The sequence below is a fragment of the Onychostoma macrolepis genome, chromosome 13 (genome assembly GCF_012432095.1).
Source record: "Onychostoma macrolepis isolate SWU-2019 chromosome 13, ASM1243209v1, whole genome shotgun sequence".
Taxonomy (NCBI): domain Eukaryota; kingdom Metazoa; phylum Chordata; class Actinopteri; order Cypriniformes; family Cyprinidae; genus Onychostoma; species Onychostoma macrolepis.
Genome location: NC_081167.1, coordinates 24,267,677 through 24,292,426, shown reverse-complemented (window position 1 = coordinate 24,292,426; position 24,750 = coordinate 24,267,677). Strand labels below are relative to the sequence as shown.

Below are 24,750 nucleotides of genomic sequence, written 5' to 3'. Positions count from 1 at the left end.
GATTGTGTTCTATTTTGTGGTACATTGTTCTATTTTACTCTTTTTGCACTTAAAGGCCCCTTTACAAAGCCAAATTAAGGCTGCTCTGTGCCTGCTCAAAAGTCAGTGTGAAGACGCAATGCTGAATCAAAGACTAAATTATGCTTGCTCAGACCCACCTCAGCACCTACTATCAATGTATACAGTTGTAATTGCTGTGTAAATTCATTTAAAGGGTTAGTTCACCCCAAAATCTAAATAAGCACATGATTTACTCACCGTCAAGGCATCCTAGGTGTATATGACTTTCTTCTTTCAGACGAATTCAATCAGAGTTATATAAAAAAATATCCTTCTGCTAACTGACGTGCGCACGTTCACGGAAAAGTGCCTTTCTGGCAGATTATGTAAGACGTATGCATAGCGCATGCTTAGAGCAAAACACCGGTCATGAATTAGAAGTACAAAATGAGGATTTTTAAAGAAAAATATCGGAGGATTTAAGCCAGGAGAGGAGACTGGTTTCCCTTTGCTAAAGTATGGAAACTTTGCTTCTGTAAACAAAGGTTGGTTCTCTCGAGACTAACATATTCTCATCAACGCATACATCCAACATCAGTTAACGGAAATTACAGATAACCATTTATAAAGTTTTAAATATTAATATTTTTCTTACAAAAATGCATCGATTCGCTACAAGAGGCCTTTATTCACCCCCCGGAGCCATGTGAGGCTCTTTTTAATTATGGATGGATGCACTTTATTGGACTTCTTTTGGACTGTTGAATGAAAACACCCACCCACTGAAATTAAAATGCTTGTAAGAGCCAGGACATTTTTTAGTATAACTCCCATTAGATTCGTCTTAAAGAAGAAAGTCATATACACCTAGGATGCCTTGAGGACGAGTAAATCATGGAGTGATTTACATTTTTGGGTGAACTCTCCCTTTAATCCACCTCTGAGCAGCATTGAACAGTCTATGTGAAGACTCCTAAATTCCACTTCAGAAGCGCTTCTGCAACCTTTAAGTTTAAATTTGGCCTTTTTTTAAAGATTTATTTTTGGCGTTTTTATGCCTTTAGAACAGTAAGTGGACAGGAAGGGGAGTGAGTGGGGGATGTGATCGGGAAAAGTCTGCGAGCTGGGACTTGAACTCGGGACGCCTGAAGCACAACAGCACTACATGTTGGCGCTCTGCCTACGAGGCTATCGACGCCGACAAATTTGGCATAATTTTGCTTCTAAAAATGGCCTCTTTATTTCTTTTTTCTGTTTTTATGGGCATGATGTTTGAGTATATGCTTGTGGAAATGTCTTCTCTAAGGAGAACAATAACACAGGAAAAACATTTCAATCATGCTGACATGTAACCTCATGTAGGTACCTTCCTAAAGGGACTTAAAGCAGGCAAATGTGAGTTTAGGTAGCTGTGTTTATGCTCTATATTGAAGGCTGTTGTTTTGTTGTGTAGCTGAAGGGATGAATAATGAATTGCCTGATGCTGTAACTTTTGTTATTATTAATGTACTCCTTTCTGTAAAGTTAAAGCTCTGGCTGTCACAGTTATTACAGCTATAACTGCAAGCGTTTATTATTGGTATTACGGCAACAGCTTGAGACATAAATTCCTAATATACGCTTAGAATAGCTCCAGCTGTGTTTTTAACCACAAAGCATAATTCTAGCATCACTAATAACTTGCAGTCATTCGTTTGAATTAGTTATAGATTATGTCTCGAAGGCGGATTCACACTCATTTACAAATCTATGTTCTCGCTATAGTTCACAATCTGTCATATTGTTCTTGAGGGAAATGTGTGTTCAATGTGACTGTCACTTGCTTTTGTGAATATTCGTTAGGAGTCAGAATTGGTATTAGCATTGTTTGGTCTAAGCATTGCCTGTAATGTAATTATTACATAAAACAATGTTAGCATAAATGTGAAATATGTATTCCGTGTTATTACAGAGGAGCTTCTCTCAAAATTAGAGACAGGCAGATAGATGTGTCCATCTTTTATGTCTCTCTCTATGAAGTATTTTCTGCTTGTTCTAAATTAGTTTTTTATACTTTTTTTCTTTTTGCCACCTCTTGTCCTTTGTTTTGTGAAAATCTGGAGTGATTACTGCACACGTCAGGGTTTTGTTTACTCCCTCAAGCAGACGTGAGCTCCGGGAGGCCAGTCAAAGGCAGCCGTTCAGTCTGGCATATTGGTTTTGTTTTGCTTTGTGGGTTGTGAGTGTTTGTGTCTGTCTTTGTTCATTTACTCTTTCCTCTGCAGTTCAGTCTGTTCCTTATTTAGAGAGCTTGTGACCATGTCGTCCATATTACTCTTGGCGACTGTGTCACTCTGAGGTGGGTCGCACCATATGGCCATGTGGAAAAAATGACACGACCTCTGGAGTAGACATGATGGACCAATAGGGAGTTTCAGTCCTTTGCACAAATTTTGGTGCTGAAGTGTGTATTTCTTTTCATACTAGTATTATGTGTGTTTGTGAATTAGTGTTGAGGAGTAACTAAGTAGTAGAAATGTAATGAATTAGTTTGTTCAGACGAATCGCTTCAAAAGAATCAATTCACTAATTCATTAAAAGGGATAGTTCCCTCTAAAATTAAAATTTTGCACCAAACCCACATGATTTTCATTTTATTCAGAATTTTTGAAGAACATCCAGGCAACTCTTTTCAGTTTTATGAGAGAAAATAAGGACTGGGGCTGTCAAGCTCCACAATGACAAAAAACTCAATAAAAGTATCATAAAAGTCATCCATATGACTCATGCACTATATTCCAAGTCTTCTAAAGCTATACAATACGTTGTGTGAAGAACTATCCTATATCTTCATATGACTTTAGAAGACTTGGAATATAGTGCATGAGTCATGTGGATTAGTTTTATGGTACTTTTATGCCTTTTGTGAAGCTTTTCCATTTTTCTGCTCTTTTCCTATTCAGGATAATTGCATAGAAACAAGCAACCAGTGAATTATTCATTATTCATTTAGAATGGATCGGTAAATTTTTGTTTTTTCTTCTTCTTTTCTTTTCTTTCTTTTGTTTTTTTTGATGAACTAAATGTCACTTATTTTACAGCATAACGAATGTTTAGAATGTTTAGTTATGAATGTCTGTTAGTCATTGTTATTTTCAATTAACTTATTTGATTAATGACAGTTGATACTCAATCTGCCATTTTAAACAAATAATAGGAAAAATGTTAGTTTTATAATTAAAACATTTTACTTTTTTAATCTTTGTATGTCTCTATAGTATTTTCTTTTTTGGAAGAAATGTATACTTTTATTCAGCAAGGACACATTCAGTTAATCAGAAGTAACATTAAAGACTTTTACATTGTTACAAAATATTTCCATCTCAAATAAACATTTTTCTTTTGTTCTTTCTATTCATTAAAAAAAAATCCTGAAAAAATGTATCAAGGTTTCCACAAAAATACTAAGCAGCACATTTAGTTTTTTTCTAATCTGTCATGTATATTTGTGTATTTTCTGTGGTTGTGTCTTGTGATTTTGTGATATTATATTTTTAAGGATAGTTACTAAACTTGTAAAGTACCTCGTCCAACACATTTGTAACTTTATCTCTTTTTGGTCTTGTCAGATCTTGCTCGGGGCCTTCTTCATCCTGGTGGCCCTTTTGTTCTTCGTGACCTTGTTTATTTCCAAGTAAGTTCCATTAACCTGTGTGAAATGTCACTCTGATAGCAGACTCTACCCCACTGTTTTTCTTACATTTACACGTTACCAACAAATGACTCACCCCACTGAAAAGGCACAGGAAGAATGGCGTCCCCTCAGAGCACAGTGCATTTGAGGGACACTTTGATTCAGTGCTGGAGTTACCATAAATCTGTTGTTATTGTACACACACATTCATCAACACCTGCAACGCTCTAAATTAGCTCACACTTACAGTAATGTACCATCATTCTATAGCAGACCGTGGAGAACAGTAGTTAATGATGTTTTTTAATTCAGTCTCTTATGTGATGATGTTGTTAAATGTGTTTGTCTTGTTGCAGTCTGGATAAAGCTTTACATTCAGCTGGAATCAGCACTGGATTTATCATCTTTGGGACCAACCTAACCAACCCTCTTAATGAGCTACTGCTGGCGCTGCAACCGGTGAGCAGCCTTCTCTTTTTCTTCGGTCTCAGAATCACGTTACGTTTGCGTCCTCGACATGAGTGCTAGTGACAGTTGTGTGCAACCAGAGTTGTGTAATGACTCGGGAGGAGAAGCTACCAGAAATGGAAAGCATGGTTCGCGTTGGTTTTACTACGAAACTTATCAGCAGAACAGGACTTGCTTGTGCCTGTTGCAAGAGATGTGAAGAATACGCTCTGCTCACCGCAGACAATTTCTGCCGAGACGAGCAGCATTATTCTGTAATTGGCAAGGGCACACTGTCAATCAAGTTTGGACACACCTACTCATTCCTTATTATTGCTATTTCCTTCATATTTGAATGTTTTTTTTTTACTTTTCTTGATATTTAAATGAAAAACTATAAAACAGCAAAAATGAAAGTCTGATATTTATGTAGTGGCCAATAAATGTTAAATAAACTGATGAAGGGCAACATGTGATGCTTTTAAACAGTATTGGAGAGTTTCATGTGCCCTTGTTGGCTGCTTTTCTTCTTCAACTTTGTAATATTTAATAATAATTATTAAAGTTTTACAACAAAAAATAATTTAAAATTGTTTTCTAAAAAAAAAAATGATTTCAAAAGTTTGTACTTAGTAATATTTCTTAATGTTTTTGATAGGCTGTTATTATTATAATAATTGAAACATTATTACAATTTAAAATGATTGTCTTCTATTTTAATATTTTGAAAGTGTAATTTATTCCTGTGATGCAAAGCTGAATTTTCAGCAGTCATTACTCCTGGTTTCGGTGTCACATGATCCTTCAGAAATCATTCTAATTTGCTGATTTGATGCTTAAGAAAAAATATCGCTATATAAATGCATCATTCATTCATTCAAGAAACATTTAGTTTTATCAATGTTTAAAATCAATATTTTTGTGGAAACTGTGATGCATTCTTTGATGAATACAAAGTTCAAAAGAACAACATTTCTTTGAAACATCTTTTGTAATGTTACAAATTGATTAATTTAACACATCCTTGCTGAAGAAAAGTATTAGTTTCTTTCAAAAAAAATTTTTTTTTTGAATGATAGTGCTTGTCAGCACAATTTGTATTTTGGCAGGTCAAAAGGTTTTCACCATCCTGGAAAACATAAATTTACTCAGATGTGTCCAAACATTTTTGGCAGGTAGTGTTCATCATCAATAGCAGTTTACTTCCTCTATTTACGCTGTATTGCTTGAGTGTAAAACATTCTCAAAGAATAAATTTGTAGTGGGTAGATTTGAATATAGTAATGATTTGTATGGACATTGAAGCCCAACATAATTTTCCAACATATTTTTTTTCACTCACTCATTTTTTGTGTTGTGAGACGGGTTCAAATTGTGACTGTGCCCCTATGTTTTGTGCTACCCCAAAGAAATCAGCAGCATTTAGATATGGATTTCACTGGGTCTGAATAAACATTCACCTCAATCAGATTTTAAATCATTTCAAGGCTGTGTGTATTAGATTCATAATGCTGGACAGTTGTAGTTTCAAGTTCATTTGTGTTTGCATTTATGTATCGTAGCTGCTCAAAACACAAACCAGGAAATGTGGTGACACTGAACTGCAATCTGCAAGTCCGACAATGTCCAAATCTTTGAAATGAAATAAAAGACCCTGAACAGTTTATCACCCTGTCCGTAGTCTGTGGCCGCTTTCTACATAAAAAGATGTGATGACCTCTGAATTAAGCGCTATTTATGAATCAGAAATAAGTGCGCCTTTCATCATTTAGTGCTTTTGGAAGAGATTTTAAATCCTTCAATCTTCTTCAAGTAGCACAGTGATCAGTTTCCATGTGCTTGAATAAAATATGATCACTTGTTTCACTCGCTACTTAAGATGGCTTGATTAAACCAAATTGTTCAGGAATCCAGACCATTGATTTCTGCAATTAGGCCATGTGAAAAGGGAAAAAGAAAAGTAATTTGCAAAAGGATAAGACATGTAGGCCAGAGAGTTATTGTTCATGCTTCCAGAAACATTTCTAATTTGTACTTCATGATGTCACTGACCATATTCCGTCTGCAATATGAGGGCAACAGGTAAGGTCAGTGTGTGTTTGGTTCATTGCAAAAACAGCATTTCAGCTCCAGTGGAGTTATGGAGGACAAGCTGCCAACCGAAGAGACATTGCTGTTTCTACGAGCCAACAGCTCTTCCAGGAAAAGGCGGATCATTTTTAGCTTGACTTTCAAACAGTTCTGCCATGTACTTCCTGTTGCTCTTTTGAGATGAAATGCATTGAAAATAGTCAGGATTGCTGAAAGATCACCTCAGAGTTGTGGAGCGATACATCTCTAGCACAGGAGTGACAGTATTTTAGGCCACCGCTGAGAGTGCGAGTGTATATATATCCTTTGTGCCTCCAGCATTGTGTGCTTTGTGAAACATGCATCACTTACTATGAAAACCACACTGGTACACAAAGAAAAAGGCAGTGAAAGTGGACAAACACTGCCATGGTCTTCCGGCCATCTTCATTGTCAAGGTAATGGTTCTTTTAGTTGACACTAAGGCCTGAAAAGTGTGTGTTATGTGTAGATTAATAGAACTACACTGTAGCCCTGGTGAATGGCTGAAATAGATCAGGGCCTTCTGTATTTGTAGAGTTGTTGTCCAAAACTGGTTGATTTTTCTCTACTTTCTTCAGGTTTTTCCACTGGACTATGTTCTGATCACCATCATCACCATGTACTTTGTCTTCACCTCCATGGCCGGGATTCGTAACATGGGGATTTGGTTCTTCTGGATACGGGTGAGACACTACAGTACCCCATCTTCATTGACCTGCTTTATTAAGCACCTTTATGCTGGTGCGAGTGTTGCTGTACTGAATTTTAATTATTAAATTTGGCCATTTAGTTTGCATAGGCCAAATATAATTTTGCTGGGGCTGCAAAAACTTCCTCTTTTGTTCTGACAGTTTTTTTGACATGCTGATTTGCTGTGTTTATGTATAAATTAAGTTTAGAATATTTTATATAATACAGTACATATTTAACATTAATTAAAAATAATGCTTTTTCGTTACAAAAACATAACAGTAATTTCCCTTTTTTCTACCATTTTTTTAAATTCTATCATATAATATATCAACAATAAATATGGTGTATGTTAAAACCTTATACAGTACTTGTTTAAAGTTTGGAAACATGTTTCTAATGCTCACCAAGGCTGCGTCTACCTGCTCAAAAACAGTAAAAACAGTAATATTGTGAAATAGTTTTAAAATTGAAAATAACTGTTTTCTATTTTAATATATTTAAAAATTTAATTTTATTCTTGTGATGCAAAGCTAAATTTTCAGTATCATTACTCAAAGGGATGCTCCACCCCAAAATGAAAATTTTGTCATTAATCACTTACCCCCATGTCATTCCAAACCCGTAAAAGCTTTGTTCGTCCTCGGAACACAATTTAAGATATTTTGGATGAAAACCGGGAGGTTTGTGACTGTCCCATTGACTGCCAAGTAAATTACACTGTCAAGGCACAGAAAAGTATAAAAAACATCGTCAAAATAGTCCATCTGCCATCAGTGGTTCAATCTGAATTTTATGAAGCGACGAGAATACTTTTTGTACGCAAAGAAAATAAAAATAACGACATTTATTCAACAGTTCGTCTCCTCTCTGTGTCAGCGTAGCGCCATTTTGAAGAGCATCCGATTGACGCAAAGTGCGTACGCTATTCTCTGTCATCAGTAACGCATAGATACGCTGTTTCTGTTCAAATCAAAGTGTAAATAAACGTACAATACCATGTGTTACTGATGACAGAATATTGTACGCACTTTTTCGTAATATCTTAAATTGTGTTCCGAAGACGAACGTAGCTTTTACGGGTTTGTAACGACATGGGGGTAAGTGATTAATGACACAATTTTCATTTTGGGGTGGAGTAACCCTTTAAGATTTGCTGTACTGTATATAAAAACTGAAACAAAATATAGATATACTGTGTATGTAAAACAATAAATATTTAATTTGTTAATAACACAAAATCATAATATTTTTATATGTAACATAAATAATAATAATAATCAGATTTTCAATACAAATCCATCATGAACTGTTGGGCAAGGATTGAGTAGCAGACCTTAGTAATGCACCGAAGCTTCTGGCCTAGGAAAATTACTTTGAAGAATTCTGATTATTCATTTCAGCAATTGTACCTTGTTCCATAACTACACTTTTTACTAGGAAAAATGTTTTCATCTCAGTTTTAAAACTGTGTTTTTAAAGGGGTCATGAACTGAAAAAAAAAAAAAAATTCCACATAAGAGGTCATTGTACTATAAAAACTACAACTTTCAGAACTCAAAACTTGTTAGTCTAAAAACGGCTTTTGTTGAAGTCTGTCTGCCAAAAGGACAGGTTTTGGAATGTTCTACTCTGTAATGTAACAGTGTGGATAAGCACCGCCTCCGCAGAAGATGATCAGTGCCTGTTTCTACATCACTGCCTGTTTAGCCCTGTCCACTGATTCGCACATATAGTGTTTACGAGAGAGGTGGACGTGCAGGTTATGAGGAATGTACGCTGTCAAACCTACACAACTATTAGCCAATCATACCAGTGGGTGTTTACTTGAGTCTACAATCCGCCACGCCTATTCAATTGGAGCGTTTTGATGAAGGGGGTTAAAAACAGGACAGTAAATAGCCTATTACTTCTAAATTATGTTTTTGATGTAAAAATCTTGATAATATTACAAGTGGACCTCAGAGAACAGTACAAAATATAAAACAAAGGCAGTTCACGTCCCCTTTAAAGTATCCATTATTGCAGCTCTGCTGAATCTATCCTTGTTTTTGTTGCTCTTAGTGCAACATTATTTGTGTAGTGCATTTCTGCACTTCAGAGCACTGTATACTCGAGTACTCGGTCATATGAGTAATATAATGACGTTTTTTGTTTCTTTTTGTGCAGCTGTATAAGATCAGGCCTCAGAGAACCCGACCGCAGGCCCTCCTCTTCCTCTGCATGATCCTCCTCCTCATCGTCCTCCACACCAGCTACATGATCTACAGTCTGGCCCCGCAATACGTCATGTACGGAAGCCAGAAATACCTGCTGCAGGTGAGATGTGGGTTTGTTTGTGTAACAGTCAATCCCCTGTGCTGCACGGCATCAGGATTACAGGATTACAGCTGTCGTATTCTGTGCAAACAGGGCCCACGCCGGTGACATAAGTATGTAATGATCAACCCTTTACAAAGCAAGTGTTTGAAAGCCTTTCAAAACCTTCTCTCCCGACTCTCTTCAAAAGCCATTAAAGGCCTTCCTGCATCTGTTATTTATTTCATTTTGCTTCTTCAAAGGTCTGTACATTCATATGAGGTTAAAAACCACCCAAAGTCTTTGACCTGATCATGTTAAGTGTGAAAACTTGCCCGCGTGTTCCTTGCTGTGAATCTATACATCTTGCCATATGTAGCCTAGCAACTGCTGATCGACTTCTGGCACAAAATCTGGTCAGGTTATTCTTGCCAAGAACCACCCACTTAGACAGGAAGAGACCTTCAGACCTTGATGTGACGCCTTTGAATACGCTTTCTTTGTTTTTATGTGCTAAACTATACCACGGTCATAGAATATCATGGAAAAAACTCATCAGGAAGTTAGATAAACCCAGCCCATCTAGGTTGACATGGCAATTTCAGTCAGCACTTGCCATTTCTATGCGCACAATGCATCAGGTGGTTGCTGAACAGACTGTGAACGATCCATGGGAGACAGTGGCTGAAACTGACAAACTCTTCATCAGTCAAATCTGATTTCTCTTCACTTCCTGGAAGGCTAGCAGTCATTCTGCGTCTATCCAGTGGTGCATGTTATCCTGTTTGATTACTTCCAAAAGTTATGCTGCCTTTGCGTAAATACAAGCTCAAATGAAGAGTAATTTGCTGTGAGGCTGACAAGCTGTCAGAAAGCTGATGGGGCAAATCGTCTGCCGAGGACAGAGAAGGAAGAAAAGCTCGCGGCAAGATCGAACCTGTTCTACTTGGTAAACATCACAGCATGTGTTGAAATCTGACCAATTACATCCATCCTTTGCCCTTCTGCAGTAAATATTTCAGTAAATATTGAAATAACCATAACAAAATACGTAATAATAATAAGCAATGAAATATGTGTCTTGCTGGGTTGTGTGCCATGCGGAATTGAATTGAGGATGATTTTTAAATTCCAATTAAATTCCTGAATTGGAATTGATATAGCAAACAGGAAACAGAATTGGAATGGTAAGAAGAGTTATTTACCTAAACACAATTCCAAGAAATTCATATAACTCAAATTTTTAGTAGCAAAAAATGTGAACAGTAGTTTACATTGGATTTGGGTTTGTGATTTAATGTTAAATATGTATTATTTAATTTTATTAAAAATGTTTTTGTTTATTTTTTAAATAAATATTTATTATTGTATTATTTATTTAAATATTTAATTTCAATTTTGGCAGAAACTGTGAGAACAAAAAAAAACATCTAGGGAAAGTCTAATTTACACTCATAAGGGTCCTTAAAGAAAAAATATCAGTCACTGGTGAAACGTCTGCAATAATGTAATAAAACATATATTGTGTATATAAAACAGTACATATATAAGTATATTAATATACTAGATAAATAATCCTGCATAATAAGACGAGGACTGCGTTTTAAGAAAGTTAATAGGCTCCCTTTTAAATTTGAGATATTAAATGGTGAAAAATTGGAGACTTTTATTTATAAAAATCATTTTTGACTCATAATTACACCCAGATCATATATTTACTTTTAACAAATGAGGTTTACTCATTTCATCATCTTGCATAAATAGCAATGCTTTATCTCTAAGCACATGGAATGTGTAATTGAAACTGTAATTGTATTTCTGAACACATTCCCATGATGTAATAACCCAAAAAGCTTATGAGTCAGTCTGCTTCTTATAATTAGTATTTGTCAAATGAAATTATGCAGAATGAGTCAGTCAACTTTTTTTTTTTTTTGCTTTTCTTTGATATCAGTATTGTTGTAAGAAGGGTTCTAGAAATGTAAGTGTTGTTTATACTCCCTCTAGTCTGTGTTGTTTTAGCACTAGTTTACTGAAGGAATTATGTGAATTGGGTTCAATTATGAAACAAGTCTTTAAAATGACTAAACTGTACTCAGCTACACCACATGTTTGCATATAAGGCATGCTACAATGCTCTTCTCCATCATTTGATGAAGCAATACTGCCATGATCAATGCAAACATTAAATAAAATGGTGTTTACTGTGGCTTTATTTTTAGTGCTAACTCTTCATGCACATAGCAGAGTTTTGTTAATATGCAGTATAATGAGTCTAATTTAAATAGAACGCAGGCATTGAAAAGAATGACAATGATTTAATTTAAATACAGCATGGCTATTTTAATGTTTAGTAGCTGGTTAAACTCTATTGTGGATGGTTAGTGAATAAGATTTTTACACTGAAATAATGTGCACAAAACTGCTTTGTAAATTTGTTAAGTTAGTTATTAGGTGAACATGCTTAAATAAAAAGCTAAAGCATATTCCTTATGTTTTACTTGCATGCATTTAGAGTCCTGTTCCATAGATCAGAATGGGCTTAATGAGTTTTTTTTTTTTTGTCCCCAGACCCAACTGTCCACAGCAGACCCATCACAAAGCAATCACTCTGCCACCATCACTAAGATATGTGATGCAGACGCTCCTGAAGGTAAGACTGTCATTCTTTATCACCCACAGAGTGACCGACTTCAGTGGGTAATGCTTCACCATACCATAAGGGATGGTTGGTGTGGAGTTTTAAAGAGGTTATATCATGGAAAATATATCATGGAAAGTTTTTTTTGTGTGTGTGTGCCTATTTGAAGATTAAATGTTTTTTTCCTGCAAAAGTAGCAGATCAGTAGGTTGGCTCTCTCAAGCCAACCTAATTAGTTAAATTCTAAGGGTCTGAGATGCGTTTTTTTGTGTGCAAGAGATCTTGCCTAACATTATACAGTAAGTGGACTGCAGGGAAAAAATGTAGTGTATTGGCCATTTAAAGAGTCTGTGGCTGTGGAGTACAACTCTGACTGCCCACATTTTTCACACTTGGTTCATATTGTTCCCATTCATTTTCTTCATTGTGATTTAAGAAAACAAAATCAGTAAAGATTTCTAAGCCATGAACTAAACCAACCAACTCTGAGATGAATGACCACAGTACAAACCTGAAAAGGACAAAAGATACTATTGTTCAAATGTTTTGGGTCAGTAAGGTTCAAAAGTTTGTGGTCTTTTTTGAAAGAAATGAATACTTTTATTAACAAGAACAGATTAAACTGTTCAAAAGTGATAGCAAACGCTTATATATGTTTATATTTAAAAATTTCTATTTCAGATAAATCCTGTTCAAACAATCATGTCACAGTTTTCATAAAAATATTAAGCAGAACAACTGTTTTCAACATTGATAGTAATAAGAAATGTTTATTGAGCACGAAATCAACACATTATAATGATTTCTGAAGGATGGCACTGAAAACTGGAGTAGATTGCCATCACAAAAATAAATTAAAATATATTGATTATAAATTTCAAAATAGAGGTTCAAAATAAACTTTTAAATATATTAAAATAAAATAATAAAAAACAAAAATATTTCACAATATTACTGTTTTTAATGTGTTTTTGATTTAATAAATAGCATAAGAGACTTTAAAAATTAAAGAAATCTGACCCAAACTTTTGAACACTAGTGTATATACAATGCCTATAAAAAGTATTCATACCCCTTCATTTTTTCCACGTTATGTTGCAGCCTTATGTTTAACTGCTTTAAATAACTTTTTTTCCCCACATCGATCTACGCTCCATACACCATTATGACAAAGCAAAAAACAGGTTTGTAACAACTTTGCAAATTTATTAGAATAAAAAAAACTGAAATGATTCCATTGCATAAGTATCCATACACTTTTCTGGGACGCTTGAAATTTAGCTTAGGAGCATTCATATTGCTTGATGTTACTACACTTCGAGTGGAGTTAACCGTTGGCATATTCATTTAAATGAGTATGATTTAGAAAGGCACACACCTCTCAATAAAATGTCTAACAGCTGAAAATGCAATGCAAACATGACTGCAACGCTCCACTAATCTGGTCTTTATTGCGGTGTGGCCAAACTCAATCCTCTCCTCAGTGAAGATACAAAAACCCACTTAGAATTTGGAAAAGGCACCTAAAGAACTCTCAGATTGTGAGAAATAAGATTCTCTGGTCTGATGAACCCCAGTTCCAAGCATCATGCTTGGACGAAAGTAGGCACTGCTCATCACCTGCACAGTAGCATCCCAACATTAAAGTGTGCTGGTAGTAGCCTCATGCTGTGGGGCTGTTTTTCAGCAACAGGGACTAAGGGACTCGCCAGAGTAGAAGAAAAGTTCAATGCACCCAAATATAGAGATAGCCTTAATTGAAAACCCAGTCCAGAGTATCAGACTGGGCAGAAGGTTCACCTTCCAACAGGACAATGACCCTAAGCACACAGCAAGAGTGGCTTATAGACAACTCTCTGAATGTCCTTAGTTACAAATCGTGTTAAGTAAGACTGAGAATATCTGTGTATGTTTAGTTGAGTGTTCGCTTGTGAGAAATTGATTGTTGTCTGTTAGTTTGCTTTGCCATTTGTTCGTATTACTAACTACCGCCTGTTCTTTGACCTTGATTCTGGATTGCCCCTGCTTGGACTCGTTTGCTAACCACTGTAAATAATCGTATATAGTAACTTTGGGGAGGTAGGGAGACCGACGCCATTTTTGTTGGAACCTTTTTATTGATTGTTTTTGGGAAGTAATTGTATTTTATTTCATTTTCTTTTGTGAACTAGGGAATTTAGAGGGATAAATTAGTTGGTTTTTGTTTGTTGTTTTGGCATTGTTGGTTCCTGAAGCTAAAATACCCCATTGTTCTCATTAAACTACTGTTCATTAGTTTTCCAAAACTCCTCTGTGTCCTTGTACTTTCATGTTGCGCCTTTACCCCTAGACGGGGCATAACAAGTGGCCCAGCCAAAGCCTGGGCTTAAACCCAATCAAACATTTCTGGAGAAACCTGAAAATGTCTGCCAGCCCCCATCCAAGCTGACAGAGCTTGAGAGGTGAAGAGGTGAGAAGAATGGCAGATAATTGCCAAATGCTGATGTGCAAATCTTGTCGCATCATACCCAAAAGGACTCAAGGCTGTAAAGGTGCTTTAGCGAAGTACTGAGATAAGGGTATGAATACTTATGCAATGTACTTATTTCAGTTTTTTTAATTGTAATAAATTTCTTTTTTTCTGTAACCTTTCTTTTAAAGTTTGCTTTGTCTTTATGGTGTATGGAGTGTAGACTGCTGTGGGGGGAAAAAAGTTTTTTTTTTTTTTTAAAGCAGTTTAACATAAGGCTGCAACATAACAAAACGTGAAAAAAATGAAGGGGTATGAATTCTTATCTACTTATCCCATGAAACATTTTGAAATACACAATTGAATCAAAACTGCAAGATAAAACTAAAAATATATAAATATAAAATCAATATTTTATTAGTTGGTTTATTGCAAAATAGTCATTTATATGCAAGTAGTTTGAGAGGCTCAGTTGTGCTCTGTTTTCACCTATTATATATGCAAAAAACTGATATTCTGAACTGCTTGTTTTCTTGATTACAGTGTTGGCCATGCAGATACAAGTTTGACTGTATATCAGTCGCTCCCCAGTCCAAACAGTCCTAAATATTTATTTGTATGTCAGTTATGAAGAGATGAGCAGAGTACTCAGTAAATAGAATGAAATAGATTTAGCAGAAGACAGCATGAAGAAGAAGCAGTAGTATTAATGACGCTAGATGTGAGATGAAATCGTAAACCAGCAGGAGACAGACTCAGAATCTGAATAGGAGATCAAAATTGCTTCAGGTGTGACGGACCATTGCTATTTTGTACTGCTGTATCTGAATGTATCCAAGTGTTTGGTTTTGTGTGCTCAACCAATGAGGAAAGACTGTAAATAGTCTTGATAATACAAAGATGTAAAGTTAGACGTCGCGCCTGCAGAACGTGACCCTTGCAGCTTGTCTCTGTGTTCATTAAGGAAGGGTGAGACGGCAAATAACAGTCTGTCGCAGGGAGATCTACATTAATTAAAATGCTGTAAAATTAGTGGCTTAAACCAGTAAAAGTGTTAATTACGATCTATAAGGTTAATTGCCACCATACATTTGCAGTTAATTGCAGATAGATCCGTGTGTTTTGAGCATGCAGCACACGAGGCAGAATCTAGTTCAACATATTATAGACACTGCACTCAGAGATTTTATTCTGACGATGGCAGAAGAGAAAAAAGGCGGCTTAAAACACAGAGCGATGTTGGGATTTACTGTAAAAGCTTTGATTTAGTGTTTTAACAGCGTGATATCGTGCTCTGCATTGTGATGAGTGATTTTAAGCTCTTTAACATCTAGTTAATTTAATACCAGGTCTGTCTCTTAGTGTGTTTTTGACACATTTTTTATGAGATCAACTTCAAAACCTGGGAAATGGAGCTATAAGTTATTCCGCAATGTCACGGTGGATTCGGATCAGATTGGTTATGGTTTGATATACTGCCATCCAGCCTGAGAGTGCAGCCATGATGCTGTTTTCCGTCCAGAGGAGGGCACTCCAATATTACATTCCAATCCCATTGGAGGATATTGGAATAATAATGAAATCAAAGATATTAATATGCAATTGGATCAGTGAACCAAGAAGAAGTGGCCAGTCTTCCTTAATGTCCTTAAGACGTGTCCCCCATCAGCTGTAACCTTTCTTAAAATACACCTCTCTATGCTGGGCTAGATTCCACCTGCTAATTGCTTCTCACTCACTTCAGGTCCCCGGATTGTGCCAGAATATTAGACTGACAGGCTAAGAAATTCTTCTGCTCTCCATTTTTATCGGCTGCTATTAAAAATTCAGGTCATGTTAGAGCTGACTTAAGCCACAAAGTGATCGTATTAGCTAGATAGTTTACATTTTCTGGAGAAAATGCTCAAAACTCACTCTCACAGTGCTGGCAGCGTATTTCTATGCTGTTGTTAGGGTGTTCTAGGTGGTTGCTAAGGTGTTCTGAATGTTTTTGTGTATATTTTATATGTGGTTGCTGCTAGGGTTGTTGCTACACAGTTGCTGATTCCTCGAGTAACTCTGATACAAAAAATCATAGAAGCAAATTATGTGTTTCGAAGAATCGTTTAGTCCATTTACTAGGGATGCACTGAATTTTTGCGCGCCGAAAATATATGCTGCACCGCCCAGCAGTGTTCAGGTTTCACTCTCATCACTGCGCCGCGTGGGCTTGGCAACCGACGTCACTGCGCAGTAAACAAGAGGGCGCCGCCATATTGTGAGGCCACATCGGGCGAGACTTAAAACAACCACATGAAAAACAATGTTGAAAAGTTGATTAAAAGAACAAAATGTACTATACAGAGACAAACTTCTAACGGACGCAAGAAAACGGTACCTGGAAAAGATGGCCAACCACCCGCACCTATATTTTTGCCTGATTTTGATTTAGATAACCGCACCCGATCGTCACATTCAGGGTTCATATACGGTCATGAAAAACCTGGAAAAGTCATGGAATTTTAAAACAGCAATTTCCAGGCCTGTAAAGTTTTGGAAAAATAAATAAACCCAGAAAGTTTTGGAAAAGTCATGTTTCACAATTCTATGTACAGTAGAATTATGCTTAATCAGGTCCTGAATTTCAGTGTGGGATTGCGCATATATTCCCGCAGCTTTCGACTTTAAAATGAGGGAAATTCCTGCAAAACATTTATTCAATATAGCGTGTAGGTTAGATGAGTAAATAAATTCACACAACCAGTCATTTGAAAACAGCGTGAGTGATTCAGCTGCACCGCGTCTTCTCTCTTTGACCTTCTCTTCACATCTGCTGCATGCTGCGATACAAGACTTTAGCTCGCGTTTCGGTACAGTTGACAGAATTGTCAATTGCCTAATCGGTCATTGTTGCATCGCCACAGAAATGTATTATTTGCACGTCTTTTTAAGACGTATTCATGCACTCCAGAGGCGCTTTTCTGTGCGCTGCAGTCACATCCAAAGCTCGCGCTGTGAACAAACAAACACAGCTGGTTGCGCTTAAGTGGCCAAATACACACAAAATAATGTCAAAATGGTCGTCCTGACGAGTACCCTCATAAGCATTGTCGGTTTTGTCTTAAGTTGCGAAAGAAAACGCATATGTATAAGTATTGGATCCGTGAAACAGGTCTTGTGACAGCAGCCTAATAAAGCTGTGCCATCTGTCATTAATGTTAATCAAACAACAAAAGACAGAAGAAATCCCTCACTGCTCTTGACTAAATAATGTTTTGTAGAATAACTTTAATTTGTTGGTTTACACTTTATTCAATTTCTGTATCCTATTTAAAACAGGTTCATATTACAACTTCCCCAGCGCGTCGCAACAAGTGGCCTCACAAAATGGCGATTTTTCCCATCAGCCACCGCGGCGCTAGAGCAGTGACGTCACGCCCCCATCCCCTATATCCCGCTCTATCAATGTGCATTCTGCTCACTTGAAAAGCTAAGTTCGCTCAAATAACACACCGACAAGAAATTTCTATGTAGTATACTTGTTCCTGTTTGCAGTAGCGCTACTGTGCGGTGACATGCTGTAGTACAGCTGTATTGGGCAACGCTGGTAAAATCTCGTTCACTGATCTGCTCCCCGCTATGCTCTGCTCACATGCGCTGATAATAATAGCTTTGCCAGGGTTTTTATATTTTTATACATGTTTACTTGACACAGAATCATAATTTCTATTAATTTCCCACTGATTTACGCGATCTGATGAGCATTACTCATATTACGCAATAATATCTCTGTGTGAATGAATAGCAGAGACCCGTGTTTTCCTTTACCACACACACACTCTCTGAAGCGCGCGTGACGCTCGTGGTGATTTCAGCTTCTGCTGTCTCAATGAGGACACAAACACACGAACAACATCTCCAGAACTGCTCTGAGAGTCACTTCATGAGCGTTTCATTTGAGTAAAACTAGCGTCATATCATATTCACACAGAAATGTAAAGGTATTCATGGCAACCCGTCAAAATAAAAGTCCGGTTTAATTTGAAGACATTGCAGCAGAATGTACATACTACTACTACTACTACTACTAAAATTATGAAAACTTTATTTTTTAAGGAATGATCGCACAACATTTTTTCCATGTTTTAATTTGAATAGTAAATCCACTTTGTTTGCCAAAAAGTTTAATTTTCAATAGTTTAAAGATAAATTAAATTAATGTTTTATGCCTTCATTTGATAACCAGATACACAACACAGAATTTCTGAGGAACAAGAAAACATTTCGTAAGGATATTTTAAGAATAAATAACAATAAAACATTAGGTGAGAGAAAATAAAACATAACTTTATAATTGTCATTTTCTTTAATCATAGCTATTAATGATTATAACACCTAAAATATGTTGCGTGTAAAAAGTGTTTGTTTCAGCCACTTGAAGGGTGGGTACATTGTAAGCACATGATCAGGATGGTACCACCTCCGCCGCATTTTGAGAAAGGAAAAACCCTGTTTGCAGGACTATACATTATTTGGATATTTAGTCAAAAACAACAACAACAACGGTTATGTCGGATTCTGTTGCATAGAACTGACTAAAAATAATACATTGATATTTAATATTAATATATTTTCTGTCCAATTTTCTTTCAATAAAAGTGTGGTTGTTTTATTGGCTTGTGTTTTTTAAATTCTGTGTCATAAAAATGTATTTAAATTAAAGAGTCTTACAAAATCAATTTATATTATTTAATAAAATAAATAATTATTACAAAGCACTTTCGTTTTCGGTTTTCTACCAAGCAAATCCAGAATTCTTGGTTTTGGCCCAGAATTTTCATTTCAGTGCATACAGAGTACTGTGTTTGCAACCACATGCTCCTTTAAAGGATTACACACACACACAGAGAGAGAGAGAGAGTACACAGAGAGACATTTAAGAGGGTTTATTCTCCAAATGACTTTAAATTCTTGTTGCTGAAAAATGTTTTAATAAATGTTATGTGTATTTTGTTCCACGTTAGCTTCCTGCCCACTAATGTTTGCCTCTTACAAAAGCCAAAAAGCCTTCTAAAAAGAGAGTAAAGGCTTATGTCATGCCTGAGCTGTAGTTAGGCTGAAACTTGAAAGTTAAGTTGCATAATGTTTAGGTTTTATTATAATTTTTTTTATTACTATTATTTTGATTCATGTCTTAGTTTTAGGTTGTACTATGTTTACCTTTTTTAAAGTAATTTGAAATTGATTTTTATATATTTGTATTTGCATTTTGAATGTAATATGGCAGTTAAATGCTCTAAATCGGTTTAGATTTCACAGTTATTAGTATATGCAATTTCAGCAATAAAAATGTTCATTTTTCTAAAAAGGAAACAAATTACTTGTTCATTTTAAGAGACCTATCTTATTTTCTCTTGTATATTTAGTATTGCTCTTTAAAAAAGAAAAAGTACTTCTTAGCCGATTAATCGATGGAATTTTCGGTAGAATACTCGATTACTAAAATATTCGATAGCTACAGCCCTATTCTGAATGTTTTTTGGCATATTTTATATGTGGTTGCTGCTAGGGTGTTATTATAGGTGGCTGCTAGGGTTGTTGCTACACAGTTGCTGAGGTGTTTTCCGAATGTTTTTATGTTTCTGTGCTGTTGCTAGGGTGTTCAAAGTGGTTGCAAAGGTGAATTGTTTTTGGCATGTTTCTATGCTGTTGCTAGGGTTTTCTAGATAATTGCCAAGGTGTTTTGAATGTTTTTTGGCATGCTGTTGCTAGGGTGTTCTTGGTGGTTTTTAAGGTGAAATGTTTCTACGCTGTTGCTAGGGTGTTCTAGTTGGTTTCTAAGGTGAAAGGTTTTTGGCATGTTTTATGCTGTTGCTAGGGTGTTCTAGACTATTGCTAAGGTGAAATGTTTTTGGCATGTTTCTACACTGTTTCTAGAGTGTTCTAAGCAGTTACTATGGTGAATGGATTTCAGCATGTTTATTCTGTTGCAATGGTGTTCTAGGCAGTTGTTTTTAGCATGTTGTTGCTGGGGTGTTAAGTGGTTTCTAAAGTGAAATGTTTCTACATTGTTGCTAGGGTGTTCTAGGTGGTTGCTAAGGTGAATTCTTTTTGGGGTGTTTCTGTGCTTTTGCTAGGGTATTCTAGGAGGTATCTAATGCGAAATGTTTTGGCATGTTTCTGTGCTGTTGCCAGGGTGCTCTTGGTAGTTGCTAAACTAAATTGCGTTTGGAATGTTTCTGCACTGTTGCAAGGGTGTTCTAGGCGGTTACTAAGGCAGATGGATTTCGCCATGATTATTCTTTTGTTAGCATGTTCTAGGTGGCTGCTAAGGTCAGTTGTTTTAGCATGTTTCTGTGATGTTGCTAGTGTGTTCTAGGTGGTTAAGGTGAATGGTTTTTGGCATGATTATTCTGTTGCTAGGGTGTTTTAGGCGGCTGCTAAGGTCATTTGTATTTTAGCATGTTTCTGTGCTGTTGATAGGGTGTTCTAGGCGGTTGTTACACAGTTGCTGCAGTGTTCTGAATGGTTTTTACCATGTTTCTGAACTGTTATGGCTCGGGTCCCTTCAGTGTAAGTAAATGCCATTTTATCGCCTGCCAGGTGAAAAGAAAAAGTCAGATTGCTCTGAACAGTAATAGCACACCTCAACAAGCCACATGATTTGAAGTATCATTCAAGTTCGTAGCACAAACGCCGCGAGTTGCACAAGCTGTTCAAATCCCTAACCTTCGCTATGAGCAAGAGTAATCGTGATGTTTTCCTTAGAAAATACCTTTAATGATAAGATGACAGAAAAAGCCGAACAAAAAAAAACAGTAGAAGTCAGTTGCGTTGCATTAGTCTGTGCCTGCGTGAAAGCTTCTCCATATGCCTCCTTCAAACAATGCTCTGTATCATAACCCAATTAAGTCTCTCAAAGCCAAAATGAGGCGCTGTCTCACACAATGGAGGATAAATCTGTGCAACAGAAGTTGCTCTGCAGGTCACCCGAAATTGATCCATCTCCAGTTGACTCGCACTTTAGAACCAGCGTAGTTTTAAGCCGTCTGCTTGCCAACCAGCACAGCCTCCCAATCTGTTTGTGTGGGTTTTGGCCTTTTCCCATCTGCGGCCGGTCAGCGGAGCCCAGTCATTGTGTTTCTGCCACCTACCCGTCATCAGCAAAACGCCTCATTACTGTTTTCGGATAGAACAGTGCAAGACAAGCTGTACACCGTCCATTAGCACGGGACTCTCTGTCGCTTCACAGCGGGAGATGTGATTTCCATTTGCTTTTATTACAATTACTGTTCACTATCAGTATGATACAGCTTTTGGCAAAATGGGCAGAAAAAAAAAAAACTGTGCAATAAAAGGTTTTTGACAATCTAAATCAATCTGGAAGCATTTGAAATTTTCCTCGATATTAGCTCATTTTATCTTAACAAAGTTTCCTCTACTGTGGTTTGAACCCATTAGGCATGCTGAGTGGAATTAAAAGCTCTCAGCAGTTTGTTTGTGGTACGACTTAATCGACAAAAATGCTTATTATTTATTTATTTTTTTACATTTCTGAATCATCTGTCTTCATCTTTCTCCAGATGGCGTATCGCAACAAATATTTGACTGTTCCTGTGGTTGCCTCTGATATTGAGACTCTCGCCTCATTATCAGGGTTTGATTTCTGTGATTGGAGTCGCTCTAGCTGAGAGGCGGCTGTTTTTCACCCCGAATGATTTCTCAGATCGTTGCAGTGAAGTCAGATTTGTTGTCTTTGTTCTGGATAATAGGAACAGACTAACGGTTTATTTTTCAAAAAGAGACCATTTTTGATATGCTTAATGATGTCGAGAGCTGGTCAGCTTGGTTTAGGAAGTCAGTCTAAACGATTGTTATTGTTGACATGATTTGTGGCTGTATATTGTTCCACAGAGGTCATTCATATAACCATCATTCAGCAGCCACTCAGATGAAAGATAGTCAAGCTTTAACAAATGAAATCCGCTTGATATTTGGGCTACCGAAGTGTTCATCGAGTTCATGTTGTCATATACATAAGATGGTTGGCACTTATAGGGACAAATATTTAAATCAAAAGATTTAAATCTACTTCAACATTAATTTTACAAATGTATGAAATATTTAAGTTTGAGCTAATTTAGTTGACTTTATTCATAGGTGTTGTGCATATTACATTTATTGTATTGTATATTATTATAATATACAATATATGTTGACAGTTTTTGCTTTGAATGCGTCTTATCCAACTGATTATATGTAGTCCAGATTACATAATCAGATTCCAAAAATTAAATACTTTTAATTATGTGATATTACACTTTAAAATATTCATAATCAGACTATAGTTACTTTTTCATTGATTACATGATTACATAATGCAGCAAGTTATTCATAAAAAAAGGAACCACAGAGCATTAACAAACAAAATATTTCATCTTTTTTAGTAAGTGTTTTATTTTACATTTGTTTTTATATTTAAAGTATTAAATAGGCTTATTTAGCAGGAGCATTCAAGAAATTGAATGAACAAATCTAAAAATAAAACACTATATAGATTGATTCCTATTAAAGCTACTCTTGACTGAAAAAAAAAAAATATCTTTGCGTTTTGTTGTTTTAACAATAAAGAATAAAAATTCTGTCATCTGTCTGTCGATTCTGTCATAGTGTTTTATATTTATACCATCATTTACTCACTCAAAATTAGTTTTAAACCTGAATGAGTTTCTTGCTTCTGCTGAACATAAATGCTATTTTAAAGAATGTGGAAAACCAAACAGTTGCTGGTCCACAATGACTTCCATAGTATTTTTTTTCCTTCTATCAAATCCAATGTGGACCAGCAACTGATATTATTCAAAATATCTTCTTTTGTGTTCAGCACAAGAAAGAAATTAATACAGGTTTGGGACAATATGTGAATGAGTAAATAATGACAGAAATAAAATTTTAGGGTGAACTATCCCTTTAATGACAGTCGGCTGCATGTTTAGTTCTGTCCCTTTAAGACCCACAAGCATCTAATATACAGGCACGGATCCGTTTTTGTCTCAACTGTTTACTTTCATTTTAGACATAACCAACTTAGTCTGTATGTAAACCTTGTTTGTTTTGACAGTATTAGCGCAAAAGATAACTTAGTCCAGTAATCAGGCGCTGTTAGACAGGCGTATTAATGCGCACGCTTCAGGTGTACGGGCTCAGAAAAAGCGCACGTCAGACCAGCGCGTGAATGAAACGTTTAAGCAGCAAAAACTGTTTCCAACATTGATAATAAATCAGCATACTGTTAAAGGTCCCATATTGTACACATTTCTGGAGTTTTATTTTAGGTTTTGATGTCCTTAAGAATATATATGAATATATATTTGCAGTATAAGTACCAAAAAAACATCTCAATATATTTTTACAGCTCTTCTCTCATGCTCTGCTAAGAACAGGTCAATTTTGGCCTGTCTAATTAATATTCATGAGTCTATCTTCTGATTGGCCTGTTGTTTTCTGAGTGACGCACAGCCAGGCCATCCACAGGTAAGTAGGGTCATGTAGGGTCGACGTCACAATTACGTCACCGCGCTAAGCTGGAAGCAAAACAGGGAGAACTGGAGGCGAGGCGGCCCATTCTAAGCAGCGCAGGTTCGGCTACATAAGGAGCTTAAAATATCATCTTGTTGTGATGTTGGGTGCCAGAATCGATGTAAATGCAGCCTCAAATTAGAAATTTGATCGCATACCTGCTGCCACTGCCAGACAAAAAACCGACGACAGCTGTGGTTAAACGCGATAAAACGAGCGGACTGGACAGAAACGATCGTCAAAAATACTCGCGGACGCATGGACGCGATGTTGTCTGGGGGTTTGGCAAAAGGACGGTGGGCGGAGCTCGGGATGGTGACTGAAGGCGGTGGCTGAGTAGATCGGACGTCACATTTTTACGGAAGTCACAGCGGCTCGTGAAAAATCACAGCTACTTTATGCAGGCTGTGTGCACTTTACTGTGGATTGACTGTTTTGAAACTTATATGGTAGTTACATAGCCCCTAGACCTCTGTTATCATGAAAAAAGCCAGGAAATTTCAGTTTTGACAATATGTGACATTTAATAAATCAGAATGATTTCTGAGGGATGATGTGACACTGAAGACTGGAGTAATGGATGATGAAAATTCAGCTTTGCATCACATGAATAAATTATATTTTACAGTATATTAAAATAGAAAACCGTTATTTTCAGATGTAATAATATTTCACAATATTACTGATTTTTTTTTATTAGCATTTTTAATATTTGAGAAGAAACATCTTTAAATAACTTTTGAACATTTGATATATATTACATAAAATTACTTTATAATAATATTATTTTATCATTTATTTATTCAATTATAAAATATCATTATATATAACTGAAAATAAGAACAAACAAATAGATTTTATATGTTTAATTATAAAGTCTGT

At 36.2% G+C, this 24,750-nt stretch overlaps 1 protein-coding gene across 1 annotated transcript in view; it reads left to right on the top strand.

Annotated features, from left to right (window-relative positions):
• The window catches only part of lmbrd1 (LMBR1 domain containing 1), a 93,429-nt gene that overhangs the window by 53,192 nt on the left and 15,487 nt on the right, over window positions 1–24,750 (top strand). Inside the window, exons 10-14 of the mRNA XM_058796432.1 lie at window positions 3,609–3,673; window positions 4,030–4,132; window positions 6,811–6,915; window positions 9,092–9,241; window positions 11,792–11,873. Coding sequence (XP_058652415.1) covers window positions 3,609–3,673; window positions 4,030–4,132; window positions 6,811–6,915; window positions 9,092–9,241; window positions 11,792–11,873 — 505 coding nt within the window. The remainder of the gene's footprint in view (window positions 1–3,608; window positions 3,674–4,029; window positions 4,133–6,810; window positions 6,916–9,091; window positions 9,242–11,791; window positions 11,874–24,750) is intronic.